Consider the following 24,081-nt stretch of genomic DNA (forward strand, 5'->3'; position numbering starts at 1 on the left):
TCTTTTACAAAAAGAGGTAGATAGGCTACAAAATGAGATGAGGCCTAGGCCTTACTTTCTGTTTTTGTGCTTACTGCTATGGTATTTTCTATTTACCGAGGCTCCCCAGTTGACGACGGGGAATGATACAAAGCATGGGAATCTATGAAAGTTCCAATACTGGGGCAAATAGTTTTGCTGATTAAACTAAAAGGCACACAGCTGATAATGTATGGAAATCAGGTTTCCGTGAATATTTATCAGTTGTGTATTACGATGTAATTGATTTGTTTTGATTCTATTACAATCTTTGTTTCTATCAAACCCCAGAATTACAAAAAAGTCCTTAATTTTTTCTTTCCTAACTGCTGAAATATATTCTGAAATGTGTATAGTTTATTCACGGGTATCTACATTTTGTTGCAAGTTACAAAAAAAAGACATTCTACAGCCTTTCCTCTCACACTCCCTGTAAACCACCAGCTCTTCTCTTAGAAACCCTTCTCACTTTCATTCAGAAAAAGAAAAGTAAACCCTTGTTGAGCAGAGTTTGTCAGAAGACAAAACATGACATTGGACCTCTGTCTTTGAAGCACAGGATCTGTGACAAGATGAACATGTTATTTACCTTCAGTAATACCTTATCAGGTAGAGTCAATCTAGATGCAGATTCCTTATCTTAGCCCCAGGTGTCAGACTGGATGGGAATTGTTTGTGAGCAGTACCCTTGTGCGTCGGTATATAGTGATGCTTGATTCTGCAAGGCGTCAACCATTCCAAAAGTGAAATGTGCTGTGTCTATATATGCACCTCCCCAGCGTTGACATCAATTTATTTTCGTGACTTTCCACGCTAGGAGCACAGTGTCAGGAAGAACACTGACCATTGGTATGGGAAACTAGGTCTCTGAAAGGGGAACAGACCTGTCACTAGAAATCAGTTTGCAGAGCAGGGAGGATGGGTGGGTCAATAAGAAATCTAAGGCTAGATGGAGTCTCTATCAGAAAAGGAGTACTGAAGAGACTTCTAGATGCAGTTTCCTTACCTTAGCATAGATACCCAAGCTATACTTCCCCGCAGGCGGGATGGCGAAACTGTTTTACACTAGAAGGTCCTGCAGATGCGCATGATCAAAGTGACCGTGCCAACGGACCTGACTGTCGAAGCAGTAATGTTTCAAGAGCAAGTGGAGAAAAACATCCATTGCTGTCTGGCAGATATCTAGGACTAGAACTCTGCATACTAACAGAGTGCTGACACAGTGGTCGCAGCCTTAGCTCTGGTGGGTTACTTCTTGGCCAATGAGCAGCAAATCTTAATCTAGAGCACAGTCCTTCAGAAGATGGTCCATTTCTGCACGGCCTTTTCCTATTTCACTACAACATACCCCGCAACCAGTTGGTCCTCGACCTGGAACTCTTCTGTGCAGTCAAGGTAGAACAACAATGCTCTTCTTAGGTCCCGTCAGTGTAGTTGCTCCTCTTCCTTAGAGGGATTTGGTGGAACATAAAAGGTGGCCTACATGAAAAGGAGTGACAACTTAAGGCAGAAATGGAAGTTGTAGTGCGAAGAACCAGCTTGTTTGAGTAGATGTTAAGGTATGGAGGCTTGGATGACATAGGCTGGATATCACTGACCGTCCAGACAGATGTAACTGCCACCAGGAACTCGGTCTTGATGGTAAGGAACCTGAGAGGACAATTGTGCAATGGCTCGAAGGGAGCAAACATCACAAAAGTTAGGTATAGATTAAGGTCCTACTGAGGAATGATGAAGAGCAAATGTGAGAACATGGGTAGCAAACCTTTCAAGAACTTATGAATAACAGGGGATCTGAAGAGGGATGGCTGATCTGGTAACTACTGTAAGGCAGAGATGGCAAAAACATAGCCATTAAGGGAGCCCAGAGCAGAGCCATGCTGGGCAAGAGAACGGATGAAGTTAACAAAGTGAAAGAGTGAAGCAGAAAGAGGGTCGACCGCTTTCTCTGCACACCATGCCACAAACGTGTCTCAAAGGCAGGCATATACAGTCTTGGTAGAGGGACGACTGATTGCCAAGATAACATTGCAGACTTCGAGCGGAAGGTCAAAAGTTGTCTGCGGTTGCTGCTCAATCTGTATGAAGTGAAGGATGACTTGGGCCTGGTTGTTCTTGATCTTCTTGCAACCTCTAGGCAGGAGTGGTATTAGGGGAAAAGCATACAGGAGGCCTGAGCACCACTCAAGACAAAGCATTTCCCAGGGAGAGCTGCTTTGGAAACTTCAGCGTGCAAAACCATTGACATTGTGTGGGAGTTCTTGCAGGTTCAAAGGGATCCCAAGGGGAGGTGGTTATGAGTAGCAGCAAAGCTACAAGGGAAAGTCATGAACTTTGTGAACTATTATGGCCCCGTCCTTGATGATATCTCTAGCTTGACAAAAATTTATGAATTCTTAAGGGGGATCCCTGGGCAGATAATTTTAGGAGGGGACTTCAATTATATTCAAGATCTGAAAAGGGACACTTCTAATAAAAATAAGAAACAATTAAAACCAAAAACAAAAAGTCTCTTAGAAGCTCTCATACTTGAATATTAATTAATAGACCCCTGGCGTTGCAGGAACCCAGATAAAGAATTTTTTACATGCTACTCCCATTGGTTCCGTGTTTTAGAAAGAAAAGGGGCCCCTGCCTAATGAGATGAACCCTGGCAAGGGAACGACACTGGGGGTAAAGAGGGGGCAAAAATACACCGGGTTTTTTGCCTGTTGTTTTAGAGAGAGAAAACTTGAAGCTAATGACTAAACTCACACTCTAATCGTGTTGATATATTATAATTTTTTAATACTTATTGTATCATCTTTTTTTATAAAAGGTATTTTTTAGTCTTGTTATAATTTACTACATACAAAAAAGCCAATACATATAACATGATATGAAAAAACAGACAGTTAAATAAATTTATGTAAAATACAGAAGTGCATTCCCATTTCAACGCATTTCGGCGTGAGCCTTCTTCAGGAAGTCTGTATTCAAGCACAGTTATATTAACTTGTAACCGATGGAGTACCACTGGCAACTCGAATCGGAGGTATTATTGGTAATGGAGATCTCCCAACTGCGGTGTGGGTTCCCTGATATTTACGCTGGTGGAGGCCTATATGAATCCAGAAAGTGAACCTTGCACTTGCGGAGGGCAACGTTGGATGGGAAACTAACAATGTCCGCTTGGGAATACTTGATAAAATGATGTGTTCTCGCCGAACAGAAGTTACTGTTAAAATGTTGGATGCCAACGAATCGTCAAAATTACGAAGTGAACTCCATCGTGAAACTGATGGCTGGATGCATAGTGCTGGAACCCACACCGCAGTTGGGAGATCTCCATTACCGATAATACCTCCGATTCGAGTTGCCAGTGGTACTCCATCGGTTACAAGTTAATATAACTGTGCTTGAATACAGACTTCCTGAAGAAGGCTCACGTCGAAACGCGTTGAAATGGGAATGCACTTCTGTATTTTACATAAATTTATTTAACTGTCTGTTTTTTCATATCATGTTATATGTATTGGCTTTTTTGTATGTAGTAAATTATAACAAGACTAAAAAATACCTTCTATAAAAAAAGATGATACAATAAGTAATAAAACATTATAATATATCAGCACGATTAGAGTGTGAGTTTAGTCATTAGCTTCAGGTTTTCTCTCTCTAAAACAACAGGCACAAAACCCGGTGCATTTTTGCCCCCTCTTTACCCCCACTCCCATCGGTTCCGGACAGCATCCAGAATTGATTTTTTCTCAATATCCAGATCTCTTCAGATCTCAAAAACCCTGAGTGAATGTAATCCTTTTTCTGATCATGGCAAAATTGAACTTGAGCTGGTATTGGGAGTAGCGGACGGGGAGCGCCCCAGGTGGCAGCTGGATCGCACCTTGCTCCAAAATCAGGACTGGGTTACAGGTTTTAGAGAGTGGATTGTGGAATATTTTAAAATGAACGATAACATAGCCGAACCTTTTTCAGTATGGGGCGGATTCAAAGCAGCTGCCCGCGACCAGATTATTACGTATACTAGTGCCCAGGCGAACAACAGAAAGCTAAAAATATGTAAGCTACAATCTGCCGTAGAGAAAGAATATGCCTTGCAGCTTCAACAACACCCGAATCAACTTTAGCAAACCAAAGCACTTTTAAGGGATTTCTTTATTTTAGAACAAAAGGTCTACGAAGATAGCCAGCTGGTAGGGATACTACTAGCTAATTCCGTGAGAAAGAGGCAGGAGTCATCTAGGATAGTGTGGGCAGGAAGAAGTTAATGGTGAAAAAGATCTCAAAGATTTTTTTGGAACATTTCAAGAATATTTACTCCACGGAATACCAGGTAGAGGTAGAAATGATACAGGAATATTTTTTAGATATAGAGATCCCTAGAATTTCAGAAAATCGCTCCAATCGAATCAGGCTTGAAATAAGTTCTGCTGAAATACTGGACTCTATAAAAGCAACAGCCGGGGCTAAGGCATGTGGCCAGGATGGGTATCCAATCGAATTTTATAAAGTTTTTTCAAAAGAATTATTAATACCCCTAAAAAAATTATTTAACTATATTAGACTAGCAGGCCATCTACCCGTGGATTTTAAAGAATCAACAATTGTATGTTTCGTTAAAAAAGATAAAAATCCAGATGATGTTAACTCATATAGGCCAATTAGTTTATTAAATTCGGACTACAAAATTCTTATGAAAATCTGGGCGGAAAGATTTGTACTTGCAGCACAGGAAGTAATACATCAAGATCAGACCGGTTTTAATGCGGGACGATCAATGGCGGCCAATACCGTATTTTTAATACAGGCATTGGACTATTTTAACATCAATTTAACCCCAGCTTGTATTTTAATGGTTGATGCGGAAAAGGCTTTCGACCTGGTCAACTGGACTGCACTGTTCTACTCCCTCGGCCAATTTGGATTCCCGGTCCAAACTAATGAAATGCTACGCAATATTTACCAGGGAGCCTCGGCTCAGGTAATAATCAATGCAAAACAGGCCGGGAAGATAAAAGTAAACCGGGGACTAGGCAGGGCTGCCCGTTGTCCCCTTTGCTTTTTACCTTTCTTATTGAACCTTTAGTGGTAAGGATTAGAGCAAATGCTGCTATTCAGCCCCTATCGCAGGTATGTCAAAGCTTAAGCTGTTTGCCGACGACATCATCCTATATTTATCACCTAAAAAGGAGAATGTTGAGAACCTAATGAGGGAGCTCAAAGATTATGAAAAGATAGGGGGTTATAAAATTACTGCAAAAAAACGGAGATCCTCGCTTTGAATACCGATCTGAAATTTCTTCCAACTTATTTGCGGGTCCAAGCTGCAAGAAGGGACCCAATTAGATATTTGGGGATTTTTGTGACCTGCGAGTACCATGAACTCTTTGTCTTGAATTATACTAGAATGAAAAATAAAATCAAGAAACTTCTAGATCAATGGCTTTTACTTCCTCTTTCATTAATAGGCAGGGTATCGTTAATAAAAATGTCAATCTTACTGTTGCTTATATTTTTGTTTAGTAACGTTCCAATCAAAATACATTTTTGTTTTTTCAAGGAGCTGGAAACAATGCTGAGAGGATTTATTTGGGGTAGTAAAACATCTAGAGTCAAGCTACCTGTGGTACAACTTTCAATAGATCAAGGAGGTTTGGCTCTTCCTCATTTAAAGACCTATTATGAAGCAGCTTTCTTTGATATATTGGCAGGATTATTGAGGGATAATCAGATCAGAGATAACTTTTTCCTTGAAAAAATGCTACAAGAGGCAGGTTCTCGGATTACATTTTTTTTAAAAAACCACAACATTTCCAAAGAGGACCAGATATAAGACACTAAGAGAATACGCGTCAAGACTCCTGCTCTTTTTTTTAAAATTCAGCTCTGATGGTTCCCAATATCTGAGCTTGAATGAATGTACCCAAATAGGCCTCCAAGTATGTCTAAACCATATAAAAAATTGGGAACTCTGCGGGTTATGCAAGCGGAGACATTTTTTCGTCCAAAACAGGGTGATCAGCTGGCAGGAGGTGATAGCCAGAGCAAATAACCCCAGGCGACCAACTTTTAAAAAAATATTTACAGATTATCTATTTTATCAGGAAAAATATAAGTGGCCTGTTTAACTTCCCTAATGTTTTTTTTTGTATGTTCTTATATAGCGCTGGACTACCCGGAGGCATTTCGGCGCTTGCCTTGGGAACCCGTCCTGGCTTTTCCCTGTGAGATAGCCCCTAACGGGCATCCCCAAGGTGAAAGCCAGGCATCCCGCCGCGGGGGGCCGTTGTGGAGATTAAGCAAGCTTAATGCCCAGAGTTGCAGAGTGTGAACCCATGATTAGGTCAGGCACCGAAGCGAGAATTATCGAGTCCGTGGACATTTGAGCTCAAGACCCTGCCGCGTCGGGAATTGAACCCTGGTCCCGGGTCTGACCTCTGCTTCAGGGTCTGCCTGCTCTAACCAGTGAGCCACACTTCTCCATAACAGCCCTCTATGGAGTAAAAATCAAAGGCATAGGAAATTGGTATAAGTTGCTCCACTGCTCTGGACAAACTGCAATAGTAGATAGACATTTAGATAGAATAAGCCTCTCGACTCAATGTACCTTTTCTTCGAAGGATTGGGAGGTTCTGTGGCAGTTAGGAAGCAAATCTTTACGTGCCGCTAATTATAAGAGGATATCTTTTATATCACGTTGGTTAGCTTACTTGACACCGGAGGCCTTGAAGAGAATGTACCCTGAAGCCGAGAATAAGTGCTTTAGATGTCTGGCTAATGGTCAGGGAGGGTGGCACCATATCTCCTTCGCTTGCCCACAGCTAGAATCTTTTTGTAAGGGGATATCGAACAGGCCATCGGGAAAACATTCTTACCAGCGGTAGAGGTGGCTTTGTTTGGTATATGCAAAGATAGGAGCAGGTTTAATAAAGCTGAGGAAGTATTTATATCATGTGCTGTCGCTCGATATTTAATACTCCGAATTTGGAAATCCAGGGTGGTTCCATCCCAAATAAAATGGTTTAATAAAATGAGGAGGACCTGTTATTTTGAAAAAGCTTATGCTAGCCGGGTGGGAGCTATCGGGAGATTCGAAAAGAATTGGAAATATTTTGGGAATCTAGAAGAACTAAAGGGGGAGATGATCTAAAAAAAAAAAGAAAAAAGAAAATTGAGATTAGACAAGAATGTTTTTATTGCTATCAGTCGTCTCATCTGGGATTTCAATATGTTTATAGGCACATTTGCACTTTACAAGCTTATTCACGCTGATTTGCACTATTTTGCACTAGCACTTTCAAGATTGCACTTTATTGTATTTTTGCACTTTGCAGTAGCACTTTGTCCTTATAAACTGCGGATTTTGCACATTACTTTTTTGAAATCTCTAATGATGACATTGCCTGATTTTGTCTCGAAGTGTATTTCTTCTTTTTTATCTCCTTATTATCTCCTTTTAATCTCTTGTTTATTAGGAAAAAGATCTGAAATGTATTGAAATGTACTGATATTGAAATTTAAAGTAAAATGTGTTTTGTACCTATTGCTCTGTTCAATAAAAAATATTACAAAAAAAAAAAAAAGACATTGCGTGGTCTCAGCAGTGGCAAACAGATCTGACCAAGGCTCTCCCCACTACTAAAAGAGCCCTTGCACCACCTCCAGATGGAGATGCCACTCATGATCTGCTAGGAACCTTCGGCTGAGTCCATTTGCACTGGCGTTCAGAGAACCCACCTAGTGTTGAACCACCAGGGATATGCCCTGATGTTACAGCCAGGTCCAGAAACGCAGGGCTTCTTGACAATGTGTCTAAACCCCACCTTATTTGTTCCAGTACCACATGGTGGTGGTGTTGTCCCGGATCACCCGCACTAACTTCCCTTCGGTGGAGGGTAGAAAGGCTTTCAATGCCACACTGATCGCCCAGAGCTCCAGTAGGCTGATGTGGAGTGCGGATTCTGTCGAAGACCAGAGGCCTCTGATCTCCATCTTTCCCAGGTGGTTGTCCCATCCCAGGAATTACGCATCTGTCACCGCTGTCAGATGTGGCTGGAGAAGAGAGAGCGGCCGGCCAATGACCAAATGGCTGTTAGCCACCACTACCGAATTTCGCCTTTCTCTCCGAGACCTGGACCATGTCAAGGAGATTCCCCTGTTGTGCTCACAGGAACGTCAGGTTCCACTGGAAGACCACACATATGCCCGAGAGCTTGTGTCACAAACAGGATTTAGAAGGCCATGAGGCACAGCTGCCTGAAAGTCAGTCTAATCTAAATCCAGGATAAAGGCAGAAACGTCTGTACCATAGTCTGAGTATCCTGGACTCGCTGCTCAGGAGGATAGCCCAGAAACTGATTTATGTCCAGAACAGCTTAAATGAAAGGGAGGGCCTGAGAGAGTGTCATGTGTGACTTCGGGACGTTGATCATGAACCCCAGCGAGTGCAGAAGGCCCGCCGTAGTCTTTAGGTGGGAGATGACAGCCTGGGCAGAGCCCGCCTTCAACAGTCAGTAATCGAGATAGGGGAAGACTGGCACCCCTGATCTCTGCCGATGAGCTTGCCATCACCTTGGTGAACACCCAAGGGGCGCTGGAAAGGCCAAAAGAGAGCATGGCGAACTGAAAGTGTTCATGGCCCACCGTGAGCTGCAGTTAACACCTGTGGGCAGGTAGGATGGGAAAGCAGAAGTATGCATCCTGCAAGTCCAATGCTACCATCCAGTCTCCCGGAACAATGGTAGATAGGACTTAAGAAAGGACGAATCTGAAAGGGTGCAGGTCAAGGATAGGACGAAGGCCTTTGTCCTTCTTGGGCACCAGAAAGTAGCAGGAATAACAACCATTACCTACTTCTGGTGTTGGCACCCTCTCTATGGATGCCTTGGCCAAGAGAGCCATCACTTCCTGGCGGAGCAGGGAGAAGGGCCTCCATTGACCTGTTGCATGGGTGGGGGGGTAGTCATGAAGGAGAAAGAGTAGCACTTTTGGGCAATCTGAAGAGCCAAGTGGTCTGATGTTATAGACCTCCAGTGGGGCAGGCGATGGCATATCCTGTCTCTCATTGGGTGCCCATGATGGTAAGAGGGCAAATTAGAGATGTTTGGAGGCTGCTGCTGCCGGGGGTGATGAACTGGCCTGACCTCTGGCTCACTGACCCACGAGGTCTGTTGGTACAGTGTCCTCAGCCACGCAGAGGCTAGGAAGCTTGCACGCCGTGGTAGCTGTGCAGGTAAAGACGTGGCTGGAAACCCCTTCCGTGGCAACGAAAGGAGCAGAAGGTAGACTGCGGTTGGCAATGGGCCATGCAAAGGCCCAAGGACCTGGCTGTAGCTCTGTTATCCTTGTGGCACTCCAGCGCTGAGTCGACCTTGTCTCTGAAGAGACAGGAGCAATCAAAGGGCACGTCTATAAGCAATGCATAAACATCCCAAGAAAAGTCAGTTGTTCTCAGCCAGGTGAGGCGCCATAAGGCCACAGACGAAGAAGTCGCTCTGTCCAGTGAGTCGATGATGCACTGGGCCAGGGACAGACTAATTTGCATATAGCCAGGTTCTGAGCTGGGATGGTGCAGTGAGCTAAATAACGGTGATGGATCAAGCCCTGATCTTTGGACTGGGTAAGAGTGGTCTGCTTAATTCAGACACTCTGTTCATCACCACCCCCTTTCTGAATCGTTTTTGGCCACTATAGGTGTGGCAGGGTATACTCAGACATGAGTCCCTTGCTCACTGCACCATCAGGATTCAAGCAAGCCGGGCGGACGACGGCTGAAATGCCAGAAACCGGTCCCCGGAAGCTTGTCTCCTTTCCGGTGAAGAATTGGCTTGGTAGTTTGGTCTGCCCTGTTCCCATGATGCACTGGGCCAGGGACAGACTAATTTGCATATAGCCAGGTTCTGAGCTGGGATGGTGCAGTGAGCTAAATAACGGTGATGGATCAAGCCCTGATCTTTGGACTGGGTAAGAGTGGTCTGCTTAATTCAGACACTCTGTTCATCACCACCCCCTTTTCTGAATCGTTTTTGGCCACTATAGGTGTGGCAGGGTATACTCAGACATGAGTCCCTTGCTCACTGCACTATCAGGATTCAAGCAAGCCGGGCCGACGACGGCTGAAATGCCAGAAACCGGTCCCCGGAAGCTTGTCTCCTTTCCGGTGAAGAATTGGCTAGGTAGTTTGGTCTGCCCTGTTCCCATGATGCACTGGGCCAGGGACAGACTAATTTGCATATAGCCAGGTTCTGAGCTGGGATGGTGCAGTGAGCTAAATAACGGTGATGGATCAAGCCCTGATCTTTGGACTGGGTAAGAGTCGTCTGCTTAATTCAGACACTCTGTTCATCACCACCCCCTTTTCTGAATCGTTTTTGGCCACTATAGGTGTGGCAGGGTATACTCAGACATGAGTCCCTTGCTCACTGCACCATCAGGATTCAAGCAAGCCGGGCCGACGACGGCTGAAATGCCAGAAACCGGTCCCCGGAAGCTTGTCTCCTTTCCGGTGAAGAATTGGCTTGGTAGTTTGGTCTGCCCTGTTCCCATGATGCACTGGGCCAGGGACAGACTAATTTGCATATAGCCAGGTTCTGAGCTGGGATGGTGCAATGAGCTAAATAACGGTGATGGATCAAGCCCTGATCTTTGGACTGGGTAAGAGTGGTCTGCTTAATTCAGACACTCTTCATCACCACCACCCCCTTTTCTGAATCGTTTTAGCCACCATAGGTGTGGCAGGGTATACTCAGACATGAGTCCCTTGCTCACTGCACCATCAGGATTCAAGCAAGCCGGGCTGACGAAGGCTGAAATGCCAGAAACCGGTTCCCGGAAGCCTGTCTCCTTTCCGGTGAAGAATTGGCTTGGTAGTTTGGTCTGCCCTGTTCCCATGATGTACTGGGCCAGGGACAGACTAATTTGCATATAGCCAGGTTCTGAGCTGGGATGGTGCAGTGAGATAAATAACGGTGATGGATCAAGCCCTGATCTTTGGACTGGGTAAGAGTGGTCTGCTTAATTCAGACACTCTGTTCATCACCACCCCCTTTTCTGAATCCTGTCCAGTGAGTCGGTCATGTCCAGCCCACATCGAAGCGTGAAGTTTTCTGCATCCCTACCGTCAAGCTTGGAAGATTATGGCCAGGTCCCAATACAGGACCATGGGCAGCACCTGCGCAACCGCATCACCCGGGACAAGGGAGTAATAGCCCACAAGGCATGTGGTGTTCATGGATTGCAGTGTCAGGCTGGTGAAAGAAAACATTTTCTTTCCTAAGGAGTCCAATTTAATGGAATCCCTATCTGGGAGAGTGGTACGGAATACACCAGGATTTACACAAGAAATGGAGGCTTGGACCACCAAGCTCTAAGGGGTAGCGTGTTGCTTGAGGAAGTTGGGGTATGCAAGGGTGAGGCGGTGGCATCGAACATTCATCCTGTTCACCAGAGCCCCTGGGCATGGTTTCGATCACATCACAAGCAGGATGCCCGTGAGGGTTTCATTAAATGGGAGAAGCAGTTCTGAGGGGGTCACTGCAAGCTGAAGCATCTCTGCCAAGACGTTAGCCTTGACTGCCACTGAGGGTAGACTAAGGTCTAGGACCTCGCCCACCCTTATCACCATCATAGCAAAAGAAGCCCCCTCCTCCACGGAAACGGTAGGAGGAAAGATCATACCAGTATCTGGAGAAGTGTCAAGTCCACTGGCATCTGCCAATTCTTCACAGCAGCCCTTGTTGGGGTTGGTATTCATGGTCCAGCAACCTCTCTGAGTCCCAGCTCATAAGAATAGGTCTTAGGCTCAGACCTGGAAGGCATGGCTCCAGTTAGCTCCAGAGATGAGACTAGGGATGAGTAGCCAAAGGGAGCAGGGAGCGTTGGCATTGCGACAGGCGCTGGGGAAGGTCAAAGTGGTACGACTGGCGCCAGTCCGGATACATCCATGGATCCAAGGGGCCCGACTAGAACCAGACAGCCAGCAGAGAACCAGTAGGGGCTCCTCCTGAAACCATGGGACCAGAAGGGCCACCCAAATATGAGGTTCACGGTCTCCTAGAACTCGCTATATTTGGTGGGGTCTCTCCAGCTCCCAGAAACTCGAGGAGGTGCAGAGCCTGCTCAGGCTCAACCACAGAGCCAGGCCACGAAAGACGACGCTCACTCATCTCATCGGAATACTTTGACGGACAGTGCAGAGAGGATATTGAGTTCTGCGACCTATCCCAGGACCTTCCTCTCGAACGCGAGACCGTTGTGGGTCGCATAGTTGGCGTCATGAAGCTTGAGGGAGCACTGCCTCAAAGCCTTGGAGTGCATGGACCGGCAGTCGGCGCAGGTCTTCACATCGTCGTCGAACTTGAGGCACCAGAGGCAAACAAGGTGCAGGTCCATCACCGACATCTGCCAGTGACAGGCGCCACAGGACTTGAAGCTGGCCTTGCTAGCTGACATCCTGCCCGAACAGGAGAAAAATCTCTAAAAGTCTTTTAAAAAAATGTTTTAAAAATATGTCAAAAATTGATTGGGGTAGCTCTCTTGATCTGCGCTGGCTGGCACGGAAAGAAACGAACTGATATCAGTGCGTTGGGGTAGTTACTATATAGCCATCAGATAAGTTACTTCCGGTGCGGACGACGCCACGTGAATTTGAATGACTCCACCTACCGGCGTGCAGGGGGACTGCTCATGAAAAAGATCCAGATCCAATCTGAAGCCTGGGGATAATTAGAAGATAACTAATCTGCAGCTAGAAGTCTCTCTCAGATAAATGCAAAATGTAAAAGCAGCTTTATTTATTGCTTTTCGTGACCCAGCAGAAATTAGCTGTCTGTCCACTAATGGGTTGCAACCCACTGTTTGGAAACGATGGTATAGAATGTCAGAGGGCTTTACATCACACACATATTGTGGAGAGACAATGAATGAATGAGTAAACCATGTAAGAATGAATGTGAATAGTTAGGTAAGACAATGAGGGTATACAAGCTCTAGAAGTTACATGTCACCCATACTGGTAGGAATAATGTGTTAAAAATGCTTCCTCTGAAGAAACAAAGGGGAACATTTACTATGTTTTCACAGAGCACACAGTAGTAACCAAAGACTCTGTGTTATGTAGAAAGAAGAGAGCACAACAGCCCCATCCCTTAAAATGGCGCTGGTTCACCTTCCGCTAGCTTACCTTAGGCTGGCTAAGGATTAAGTCCTTTTTTTCCAGGAAAACATTGTCAAAGTATTTCCAGCAAGGATGGGACCTGCACTGGGATACAGAGTCTTTTAATTGGAGCCTTGTTATTGTTCAATTACTGCTTTGACCCTTTGGAGCTTCCTCCTTTGCATTCCCCTCCAGACGTCCACGATGGACAGCGGAGTGCAAGGTTATTTTGAGATTTAAATATTAAATATCCTTTAATTGTATGCTGGCACAGAGCTATGTTGCAGAGTTCTTCAAATGTTCCTGTTGTAGCAAGAACAGCTTGTGCATTACCGACTGAACTGAGTTGATTCCAATTAAAAATACTGAAACCCAATAATATGACAAAAGAAATACAAATGTCAAGACCTTTCAGGGTTCTGGAGGCTGATGATAGTTCCAAACGAAATGGACCAGGTGGTGAAAGGCTGATGAGCTGCGTGCATTGCTTGTTTTCAGGTGGGAGGGGGGGGGGGATAACCACACTTTGAATCTAATGAGCCGAGGCACCCTGGCAGGAGGATGTTATCCAGGAGCGTCCCGTGCAGGTAAGAGCGGTGGGGGGCGGGGGATACTCGACAGACAACGACAAGGTAAAATACATCATTTATTTAATCCTCCCTCCTCTTCTGTCGAGTTCCCCTCTCACCACGCCCCCACCGCTCTTACCTGCAAAGGGCCGCTCCTGATGTTATCAGGTACTTTATAATGTTTTCTGTGTGCATGAGTGGGGGGTAATATTGTGCAGACCATTTCCAGGCTGAAGTGTTCCATTAACAGCCTTTGTCTGGTGGAGATACCTGCATCTCCCTGGTCTCATAGGTTCCTGCTGCGATGTACCGAAACTATTTGAGGCATTGTTTGGTGGAGAAATAATAGCCCTTGGCCTTCAAACATTTACTTAATGAAACGAGTGCAAAGCGAACCTGGAAAGTGGGCATACAGTGTCGAGTCAGAGGGGACCTGATGAGCTTCTAAGGGAGTATTATAAAACACTAAGGCTAGGTAAATCTAAAGCACTCCTCAGTTTCTTTCAGTAAGGTTAAGATTTATACTTGCCTGCTTCTAGTTTATGAATTTCAGGTGCGAGTCTTTGTGACTTCGTACCTGAAGAGCTGTGCTTAGGGCACGGCATGTCTATTTTGTAGTGCAAGATATTTTTTCCTTTCACCTCAATGCCTGATGTGGTATTTGTTTACAGTGTTCACATTCTGAAGTTTAAAAAATATTTTTTTTAATTAATTTAGAATGGCCATCTTCTTTTTCAAATTTTAATATCATGCTTGGACATGGCAAAATAAAGAGGCCATAAACACTGTTGAAGGGACTCCCAAATAGTTTCAATGACGAGGAAAGGGAAGAGAATAACCATCCCCCAGGAAAATGGTAGAAAATCATTGCTGTTCCCATGAGGCACAAGGTCAGACTGATTTGCATATACCCATGTCTGAACTGGGGTGGCAGAGTGGGCTAAAGAACGGTGATGGATTAAACCCAGATCTTTTGACTGGGTGTGAGTGTTTGATTGATTCAGATATTCCGTCCATCACCACCCCCTTTTGTACCACTTTTGGCCGCCATAAGTGTGGCAGGGTGAGTCCCTTGCTCACTTTGCCACTGGATTCAAGCAAGCCGGGCTGAAGACGGCTGGACTGCCAGAAACCGGTCCTCGGAAGCTTGTTTCCGGTCCAGGGAAGACATGGCTTGGCAGTTCGGGCTGGACTGTTCCCATGAGGCACAGGGCCAGACTGATTTGCATATAGCCATGTCTGAACTGGGGTGGCAGAGTGGGCTAAAGAACGGTGATGGATTAAACCCAGATCTTTTGACTGGGTGTGAGTGTTTGATTGATTCAGATGCTCCGTCCATCACCACCCCCTTTTGTACCACTTTTGGCCGCCATAAGTGTAGCAGGGTATGCTCAGACGTGAGTCCCTTGCTCACTTTGCCACAGGATTTAAGCTAGCCGGGCTGAAGACGGCTGGAATGCCAGAAACCGGTCCTCGGAAGCTTGTTTCCGGTCCAGGGAAGACATGGCTTGGCAGTTCGGGCTGGACTGTTCCCATGAGGCACAGGGTCAGACTGATTTGCATATAGCCATGTCTGAACTGGGGTGGCAGAGTGGGCTAAAGAACGGTGATGGATTAAACCCAGATCTTTTGACTGGGAGTGAGTGTTTGATTGATTCAGATGCTCCGTCCATCACCACCCCCTTTTGTACCACTTTTGGCCGCCATAAGTGTGGCAGGGTATGCTCAGACGTGAGTCCCTTGCTCACTTAGCCCCTGGATTCAAGCAAGCCGGGCTGAAGACGGCTGGAATGCCAGAAACCGGTCCTCGGAAGCTTGTTTCCGGTCCAGGGAAGACATTGCTTGGCAGTTCGGGCTGGACTGTTCCCATGAGGCACAGGGTCAGACTGATTTGCATATAGCCATGTCTGAACTGGGGTGGCAGAGTGGGCTAAAGAACGGTGATGGATTAAACCCAGATCTTTTGACTGGGAGTGAGTGTTTGATTGATTCAGATGCTCCGTCCATCACCACCCCCTTTTGTACCACTTTTGGCTGCCATAAGTGTGGCAGGGTATGCTCAGATGTGAGTTCCTTGCTCAATTTGCCACTGGATTCAAGCAAGCCGGGCTGAAGACGGCTGGACTGCCAGAAATCGGTACTCGGAAGCTTTTTTCTGGTCCAGGGAAGACATGGCTTGGCAGTTCGGGCTAGACTGTTCCCATCCCATGAGGCACATGGTCAGACTGATTTGCATATAGCCATGTCTGAACTGGGGTGGCAGAGTGGGCTAAAGAACGGTGATGGATTAAACCCAGATCTTTTGACTGGGTGTGAGTGTTTGATTGATTCAGATGCTCCGTCCATCACCACCCCCTTTTGTACCACTTTTGGCTGCCATAAGTGTGGCAGGTTATGCTCAGACGTGAGTCCCTTGCTCACTTTGCCACTGGATTCAAGCAAGCCGGGCTGAAGACGGCTGGAATGCCAGAAACAGGTCCTCGGAAGCTTGTTTCCGGTCCAGGGAAGACATGGCTTTGCAGTTTGGGCTGGACTGTTCCCATGAGGCACAGGGTCAGACTGATTTGGATATAGCCATGTCTGAACTGGGGTGGCAGAGTGGGCTAAAGAACGGTGATGGATTAAACCCAGATCTTTTGACTGGGTGTGAGTGTTTGATTGATTCAGATGCTCTGTCCATAACCACCCCCTTTTGGCAACCACTGCCATTACTTTAGTGAACACCCAAGGGGTGCTGGTAAGGGCTAAGGGTAGCACGGCAAACTGAAAGTGCTTGTGACCTACTGCAAACCACCGGTCTGTGGACAGGCAGGACGGATATGTGGAAATAAGCATCCTGAAAGTCCAATTATAACCTCCAGTCTCAGGGTCCAGGGAAGACAAGACTTGTGCGCAAGTGTACATTTTGAATTTCTCCTTTTTCAAAAAAGAATAAATTGAGAGGGTGCAAGTCTCGGATAGGACAAAGGCCTCCATTCATCTTGGGCACAAATAATAGAGGGAATAACAACCATGACCTACTTCTTATGCTGCCAACCTCTCTATGGCACCCATGACCAAGAGAGCAGCTACTTTCTGGTGGAGCAAAAATAGATGGTCATTTGTCAACCGGTCATAAGTGGGTGGCATGGGAAGAGAGGTAGTCACGAAGGGGAGACGCCTTTTCTGACAATCTGGAGAACCCAGCGGTCTGATGTTATTGACCATCAGTGGTCAGGGCCGGACTGGGAACCAAAAACCGGCCTGGCAAACCTCTCTATGGCACCCCCCCCCCCCCTTCCCTCTCCCGGGGGTTTGGGGTGCCGCTGAGCTCTTTGCCAGGGCCGGTTTTCCGCCGATTTTGTTACAGGGCCGATTTTGCAGCTATGCTGCAAATACTGCCCTGTAACAAAAACGGCCTCCAGGGGCCCAAAACCGGCCCCCACATGTGCGGCCCACTGGGGGATTGCCTGGTTCCCGCTAGGGCCAGTCCGGCCCTGTCAGTGGTGCAGGTGATTGTGTATCCTGCCGGTCACTGGTTGCCCATGATGGTTGGAGGACAAACTAAAGAGGCTTGCAGGCTGCAGCTACCTTAGGTGCACTGGGCGGAACTCTGGCTGCCTGACCCATGGGATCAGTAGGTGCTGCGTCCTCGGCCATATAGGGGCTGACAAACTTGTGGGCCATGGTGGCTAGGTGGGTAGAGACGGAGCTGAAAGCTCCTTCCGTGGTTACGAAAGGAGCAAAAGGTGGACTTGGGTAGATGGGGGCCATGGGAAGGCCTAAGGACCTGGCCGTAGTTCTGCTGTCCTTGACACGCTCCAGCGCTGAGTCCACCTTCTCTCTGAAGAGAAGGAAGCGAGCAAATGGCATGTCCATAAGCAAAGCCAGGACATCCCCTGAAAAGCCAGTTGTCCTCAGCCAGGCGCAGTTCCATAAGGCCATGACGAAGAAACCACTCTCCCTAGCGAGTTGGTTGTGTCCATGTGTCTCTCCCATCAGCTGAAGCTTGGGAGAGTATAACCGGGGGCTCTATCTGGACCATAGGACAGCACCTGTGCATCCGAATCCCAAAAGAAAACATTTTCTTACCCAAATTATCCAGCCTTTTGGATTCCCTATCCCTATATTACTGGAGTGGGACAACTTTCACTGTGTTGAAGATCAATGGCTCTGGGACCGATACTGGGACCTTCTTCTCGACCGAGATCGAGACCATCACAGCGTCGCATGTCGAGCGGCAAGGAGCTTGAGGGATCACTCCCTCAAGGTTTGGGGGTGAATGGCATGACAATGGACACAGGTTGGGGTGTCGTGGTCACGCTCGCTGCACCAGAGACAGATGAGGTGTGGGTCCGTCACCGGCATTTGCCTAGGACATTTGCCTAGGACAGGCTCTGCAGAGTTTAAACACAGCCTTCCTCATGTAAATGCCTGCCACACCAAGAGACAAGTCTTGAAAAACTTTGACAAAAGTCATAAAAATGGTCAGCCAAAAAGTGACGTGGTAGCTCTTTCCGGATCTGCGCCGACTAGAGCGGAAAGAAATGACAGGTGTTAGCGCGCTGGGGTGGGGCCTATATAGGCACCAGGCACATCACTTGTCGTGCGGCTGACACCCACAATGCCACGTCGAGCCGTAGGAAGCTACCTATCAGCACACAGGCGTATTTCTCATAAAAAATTCCAGACCTAGTCTGACGCCCAGGGATAATTCTAAGGTAAGGAAACTGCGACTCGGAGTCTCTATCAGATATATTCTTTCGTTTTTTCTTGTTATTGGTTTTAGTCCAGCCAACTTCGAAACCTGAATCTAAGCCTGAATGTTTAATAGGCACAAGACATTATCAAGCTTAGATAAGTCCACAGTTGTTACCTGTTAGGTATGCTAAGTGCATGTTTGGACCAGGGATAACAGCCCTTGAATTTCCACACTAAATTAAAAGGTTAGACTTGGTCTCAGTGTATGTGAAGAACAAGATAGCCGAAGCGGGGGTCCGTACTACAACCCCACTGTACTGTACTGCAACCCCACTGAGCAACAATCAGTGGGGTTTAACAAATTACTCCTAAAGCTTTTGGGTGAAGTACAAGCCCAATCTAGAATACAATCACCTGCAGTGGTCTTCCCAAATGCAAGTCCTTCTTATAGCTGTAACAGGGGAACAAAGTAACACGAGAGCGACAGCCACTTAATCAATAGGTTCAAATGTTTATATGAATTTAATGTAGTGCTCTCTCAGCACAAAATAAATAATAGATTTATTACAAAACTAGATGGATTTTATTAAATGCTATCTCCAGCATATGTCAGTTATTGAGACCTAATTACAGGAGTTTGTAGAAAAGGCTGCATGTGATGAAATAGTTAAAGTACAACACTGCCGTTGTACCATTTATTCCTTTGCAGAGAAAGGGCGGAACCTACTTTGTCACAATGTACAATAGAAACCCTGGGGAAGGAAATTCCATAGTGAGTCCTTTTAAGCATCTTTGAGAAATGAAATACACAGAGGCTGGTCAATCTAATGGGACAGTAGGACCGACTTTCTTTTTCGAACTGAATGAAAAGAACATACCCTGGGTTGGTCTTGCTATTGTACGTGAGTAAGGAGTTCTTACCAGTACATGATGTTGGGCTCTTACAATTAGTGTCTGCTCAGTTGTATTTTGAAATAAAATACCCAGTTTAATTTCTTGCAGTATATTCCAGATATTGAGTGGGGCAATCTGCAGACGACCTAACCCAACATTCCAGGTTGTGAAAATAGGCCTTATCAGAGCAAACTTTAATTTCCATTGACTGCTTCTATATTCACTGCCAATGAGTGCTTGCTACTTGAAAGTGCATAAAATGAAAATGCACAAAAAATAAAAAGACACATGTACCAATGAAAGTGATAGAAAAGGCAGCATAGTATTGATCGCTGTAGTACATTATGCAGTGTTCATTTGGCACCTAGAAAACCACACTGTGTTTCTGGCATTTCCATGGATTGGTGCAAGGTTCTGACGTTCTTCCAACGGACAGAAGACAGACATCCCACAAGTATATAATGCCCAAATATCACCTGCAAAATCAAGTCAGAAAGTCATATATATGTGAAGAGGAAATAGAAAACTAGGGTTTTTCAGAAACCAGTCCCTGCTTGGTGGGCTGTACTGTTATTACATACTAGACTAAAAAACATAAACGAATACGTGTTGACAAAATGCTAAAAACCTAATCTTATCAGGAGTTTAATATCCATTCAATATGGCTGAAACCTGTACTTACTGGTAATCGGTCGAACTGGTCTTCCTTTTCCGACTGCAATCCATGCCCGTAGAACTAAGAGAGCTTGAAATAAGATCTGTGGGACCAGGTGACATAAAATCACTGATGGTAGAAGAAATATCCATCCTTTGGTCAGCCATTGGATCATCTGCAATTTTCAAAAATGTAATTAGAAGAATCACTCTCTCCAATATTTACTAACACATTGCATTTGTATAAACCACATTAAGACCGCTTGTTACTGGGGTGCCTCAGATTTTGCTCACCATCTCCTGCTTTAGCTACAAAGCTCTGAAAGTGGAGGTTTATCATATTCCCGTAATACAACACCAACAAGTAGAGCTTTAAAAGACTCTTAGTAAATACACATATAAGATTATATTTCAAGTAAACGTGTGTTGCATAACAGTAACCCAGTTTTCTAAGGCGAGCTGCCTGTTCCTGAATAGCACAATGTAATCGACTTATTAAAATCGGTTTGACCTACAAGCAGTACTGTGAAACACAGAAAAAACAGCAAATGTGAGAAAATGAAAATTACACTGAATGTCTCATGTGTCTAATATATTCTATCAATAGGCACGCCTCCCTTTAGTTGGGCGCCATTAAAACCTGGTCAGTAAAGCGGTGTGTCTGAATTCACAGTAAGCAAATCACACCAGACCGAGTACAGCGGTTTTATTTATTTATTTCCCAGGTTCTTCACTGTTACTCGTTCTTATACTCATACGGGAGCATGTCTTCCTCCATGCCGTCTCGAAGTTGTCCTGCCCTGAACTGTCCTTTAGTTACTTTCCTTTCCTAACACAGGAAGTGGTGTCCAGCTGGCATTCCCATGGTCCTAGTAACCTCCCTACATGACAAAGTAACCATAAGAAAACATTTATGTGCTGAACCTCTGAAATGAGCCTTTATTCTCAGCTAGTATCACAATGGGAACTACATAGTAAACGGCCTCACCGCAATCGGTTACCGAAACAGAAATAACTGGGTAAAATGTACATCATTTAAAGGTGACCTAATCGCTCTTAATTGAATTCCTTCGGACTGACTAAAAAAGGGAAAGTGATCTTCTATTACTTGACTCTTACTTTCTCGTTCACAATTGGCTCGGAATGACTTGCAGTGATGGGAGGTCATGCAACATCTACCTAAAAACTTACTGGCACTTCAAGATTGTGAGCAGAAATCTCTGTCATGTATAAGCCACACCCACTATCACTAAACTACCACCGAGACCAACCCATGTTTTATCCAGCACCATAGGTCTATAATTATTGATTGGATGGCTGGGTGGGTGGGCTTTGGAAAGGAGAGGCATGACGGACTAAGGCTCCAAATCTCCTTGAGGGTAACTTGGCTTGGAAAATTAACATAAATGATAGCAGGCAATATTACTACTAATGCCACAGTTCTTAGCAATATAAAAAAAGCATCAGTCTGGCAACTAAGACATCACACCCTTGGCATAGGGTAAGTCCAGGATGCAAACAGGGGGACGAAAATTCTGAAGGAACTTTTCTCTCCAAATAAAACGTTGGAGCCTGGAAATCCCCTGGTTCCGCAGGGTCCCTTTAAAGAGGAGGTGAGAAAATTGGAGAAAAGAATCTCCTGGATTAAGTCAAAATAAAGCAAGCTCTTTAGAACGAATTACAAACATCTAGGGTACCTTTTGCACACAACGTATCAGTCTTTACAGGACGACCTGGAGTTCTCAGATACTTCTAGCTAAACTAATTTCAAACAAAACGCTGCATTTCAGATTCATGCTGCATAAAGCCATGGGTTAAAAAGAAAAGACTTAACTTGCAAAGTCCTTTTTAGAGGACACTGATGAGCAGAATCTCTAATGGAAGGATGCAAACGGAGCAACCCATCAATCATAATCTCATGTTTACAGGCGTGGCTCAGCACGCGATGTGAGCGGACGTGCCCGGGCTGAGCTCTGAGTGAAGCTCCCCTACCACGGGCCATTTCTCCTCCATATCCAGCGGTGACGAGCCCAGACTCAAACCGAGTGCACCCGGGGGCCTAATCCGCCACCAGAGTAATTTTCAGGCAGATCGGAGTGACAGACCCTCCGGCCGACAGCAACCCCGGCATCTACCCGCCCAGGGCTCACTTCCGGTCGGCGAACCCAACCACCTGAGACCGGGGATCCGGCCCTACGAGGTAGGCCACGACGCGCACATCCTCCCCGGCGCAACCCAGAAAGGGGAAAGGGATCGCACCACAGCACCAGATACCCCCGGCGACCCAGCTACTCAGGGGCCCCAGACGCTGAAAGTGGACACACCACCCTGGCTCACAGCGAGCTGTGACGCCGGCCCACCCTGCCTGCCGACACTGGGGACGTCCCGCCAAGTCTTGTGGACGCCGGGGGGAGATCGCGCTCTATTGTTTGGGGGCCCGCACTGACGATATTACCCCTGGGCCCCAACGACCACCAACGGAGGCTGAACAGTCCTATCTCCTGGGCCCCTGTACCCGCCCACCGCCCTGAAATAGCCACTAACCGGCACCGGACCCGTCCAACACTCAGGGACGCAGACTGCGACCACAACGGAGCAGCCCCACCGTCGACCGGCCCTACATTGGGAGGACTAACCTGTGCCTGCGCGGGTGAGGAACCAGCGAGGCCCCGCACTCTTCACCGCTACTAACCCTACGCTGAGCTGCACGGAGCCCCACACAGCGCTTGGTGGCGCCCAGAGTCGCCCAACAGAGCGTGCCTTTCCAGGCCCAAGGGGCGGACAAGATCGGAGAGACCAAGCAGTCCGGCCTAGCAGACCTCCACGTGGCGCAGCCGAGAGGTGGTTTGACATTGAGACGCTCACAGAGACAACCGGTGCACTTGGGAGCTCCCATATCAGTCAAGACACAGCCATCTCGTCCTCCCCAGACGGTGTCATAGTGCAAAATCCTGAAGACCTGACGGTATAGCGGTCCCCCCCCCCCCGCGGACCGCGCACCGTCCGGCACGAGTGGAGCAGAGTGCCTACCCAGGAGGCCCACGCGCACAGGTCCCAACAGTGTTCATTGTGAGGGCCTACCCACCCGGCTGCCTCGCAGCGTCGACCAGCCCCATGTCAGGGGGGACCAGAGCAAAGACCGGCACCGGTGGGACACTGAACAAAGGAAAGATGGTGAAGAACTCAGAGGCTGACCAAACCGCCTCCAAGCTGGACACTATGCTGGCGGCCATCGAGCGCCTGGAAGAATCCATGCAGCTGACCCGTACATCGCTGGAGAACAGGATCGATAAGGTAGCAGTGGACCTGACGCATCTCCGAGCGCACCACAAGAAACTGTCCGAACGCACCACGGCCCTGGAACAAACGATGGCGGAGACCTCACCCAAGCTGGCGCAGACAGATAAGCACGTACGTGACCTGCTCAACCGGGTGGAGTTCCTCGAGGATAGGGCGGAGGATGCGGAAGGACGGGCCAGAAGAAACAATGTGCGCATAGTAGGCCTGCCGGAACGATGGTAGCGGAGGGAGACAGCGGAACACATGGAGACCTGGCTCAGAGAACTATTGCCGGAGGGCACGCTGTCACCACACTTTGTAGTGGAAAGAGCGCACAGAGTGCCGTCCCGTCCACCCCCGGAGGGCTCCAACCCGAGACCAATGCTTATGCGGGTGCTGAACTACCATGATCGGGACGCCATCCTCCGCGAAACGCGGAAACTGTCAGACATAAAGGTAGACAACGCCAAGGTGATGTTCTTCCCTGATTACACCGTACAAGTTCAATGACAGCGTCAATCGTTCTTAGCGGTGGAGCAACGGCTCAGGCGTCTGGCTCTCAAGTACTCATTGCTGTTCCCGGCACGCCTCAGAGTGGTGGCACAGGACAAGACCCACTTCTTCGATACTCCGGAGGCGGCGGCGACCTGGCTGGATTCGGGGGTGGATACGAACCACGGGCCCGCACCGATGGAACAACGCAGAAATCGAGGTACCCGCAGGCGGAGACAACGGCGCACCTCGAGGGCCGGATCGCCGACCGTGGACACAGAGATCGGCCCCACACCAGAGCAAATTCAGAATGAACAGCAAGAGGCCCTCCGAATAGCAGCT

The 24,081-nt window shown here is 46.9% G+C and overlaps 1 protein-coding gene across 2 annotated transcripts in view; it reads right to left on the reverse strand.

The window, feature by feature from the left end:
- The window catches only part of BMAL1 (basic helix-loop-helix ARNT like 1), a 415,934-nt gene that overhangs the window by 381,649 nt on the left and 10,204 nt on the right, over positions 1-24,081 (reverse strand). For both annotated transcript variants that reach the window (XM_086955926.1, XM_086955924.1), the window contains exon 2: positions 19,997-20,144. In XM_086955926.1, the coding sequence (XP_086812052.1) occupies positions 19,997-20,136 (140 nt within the window). In that variant the 5' untranslated portion in view covers positions 20,137-20,144. The remainder of the gene's footprint in view (positions 1-19,996; positions 20,145-24,081) is intronic.

Source organism: Lissotriton vulgaris, chromosome 2_1 (genome assembly GCF_964263255.1).
Source record: "Lissotriton vulgaris chromosome 2_1, aLisVul1.2, whole genome shotgun sequence".
Classification (NCBI taxonomy): Eukaryota; Metazoa; Chordata; class Amphibia; order Caudata; family Salamandridae; genus Lissotriton; species Lissotriton vulgaris.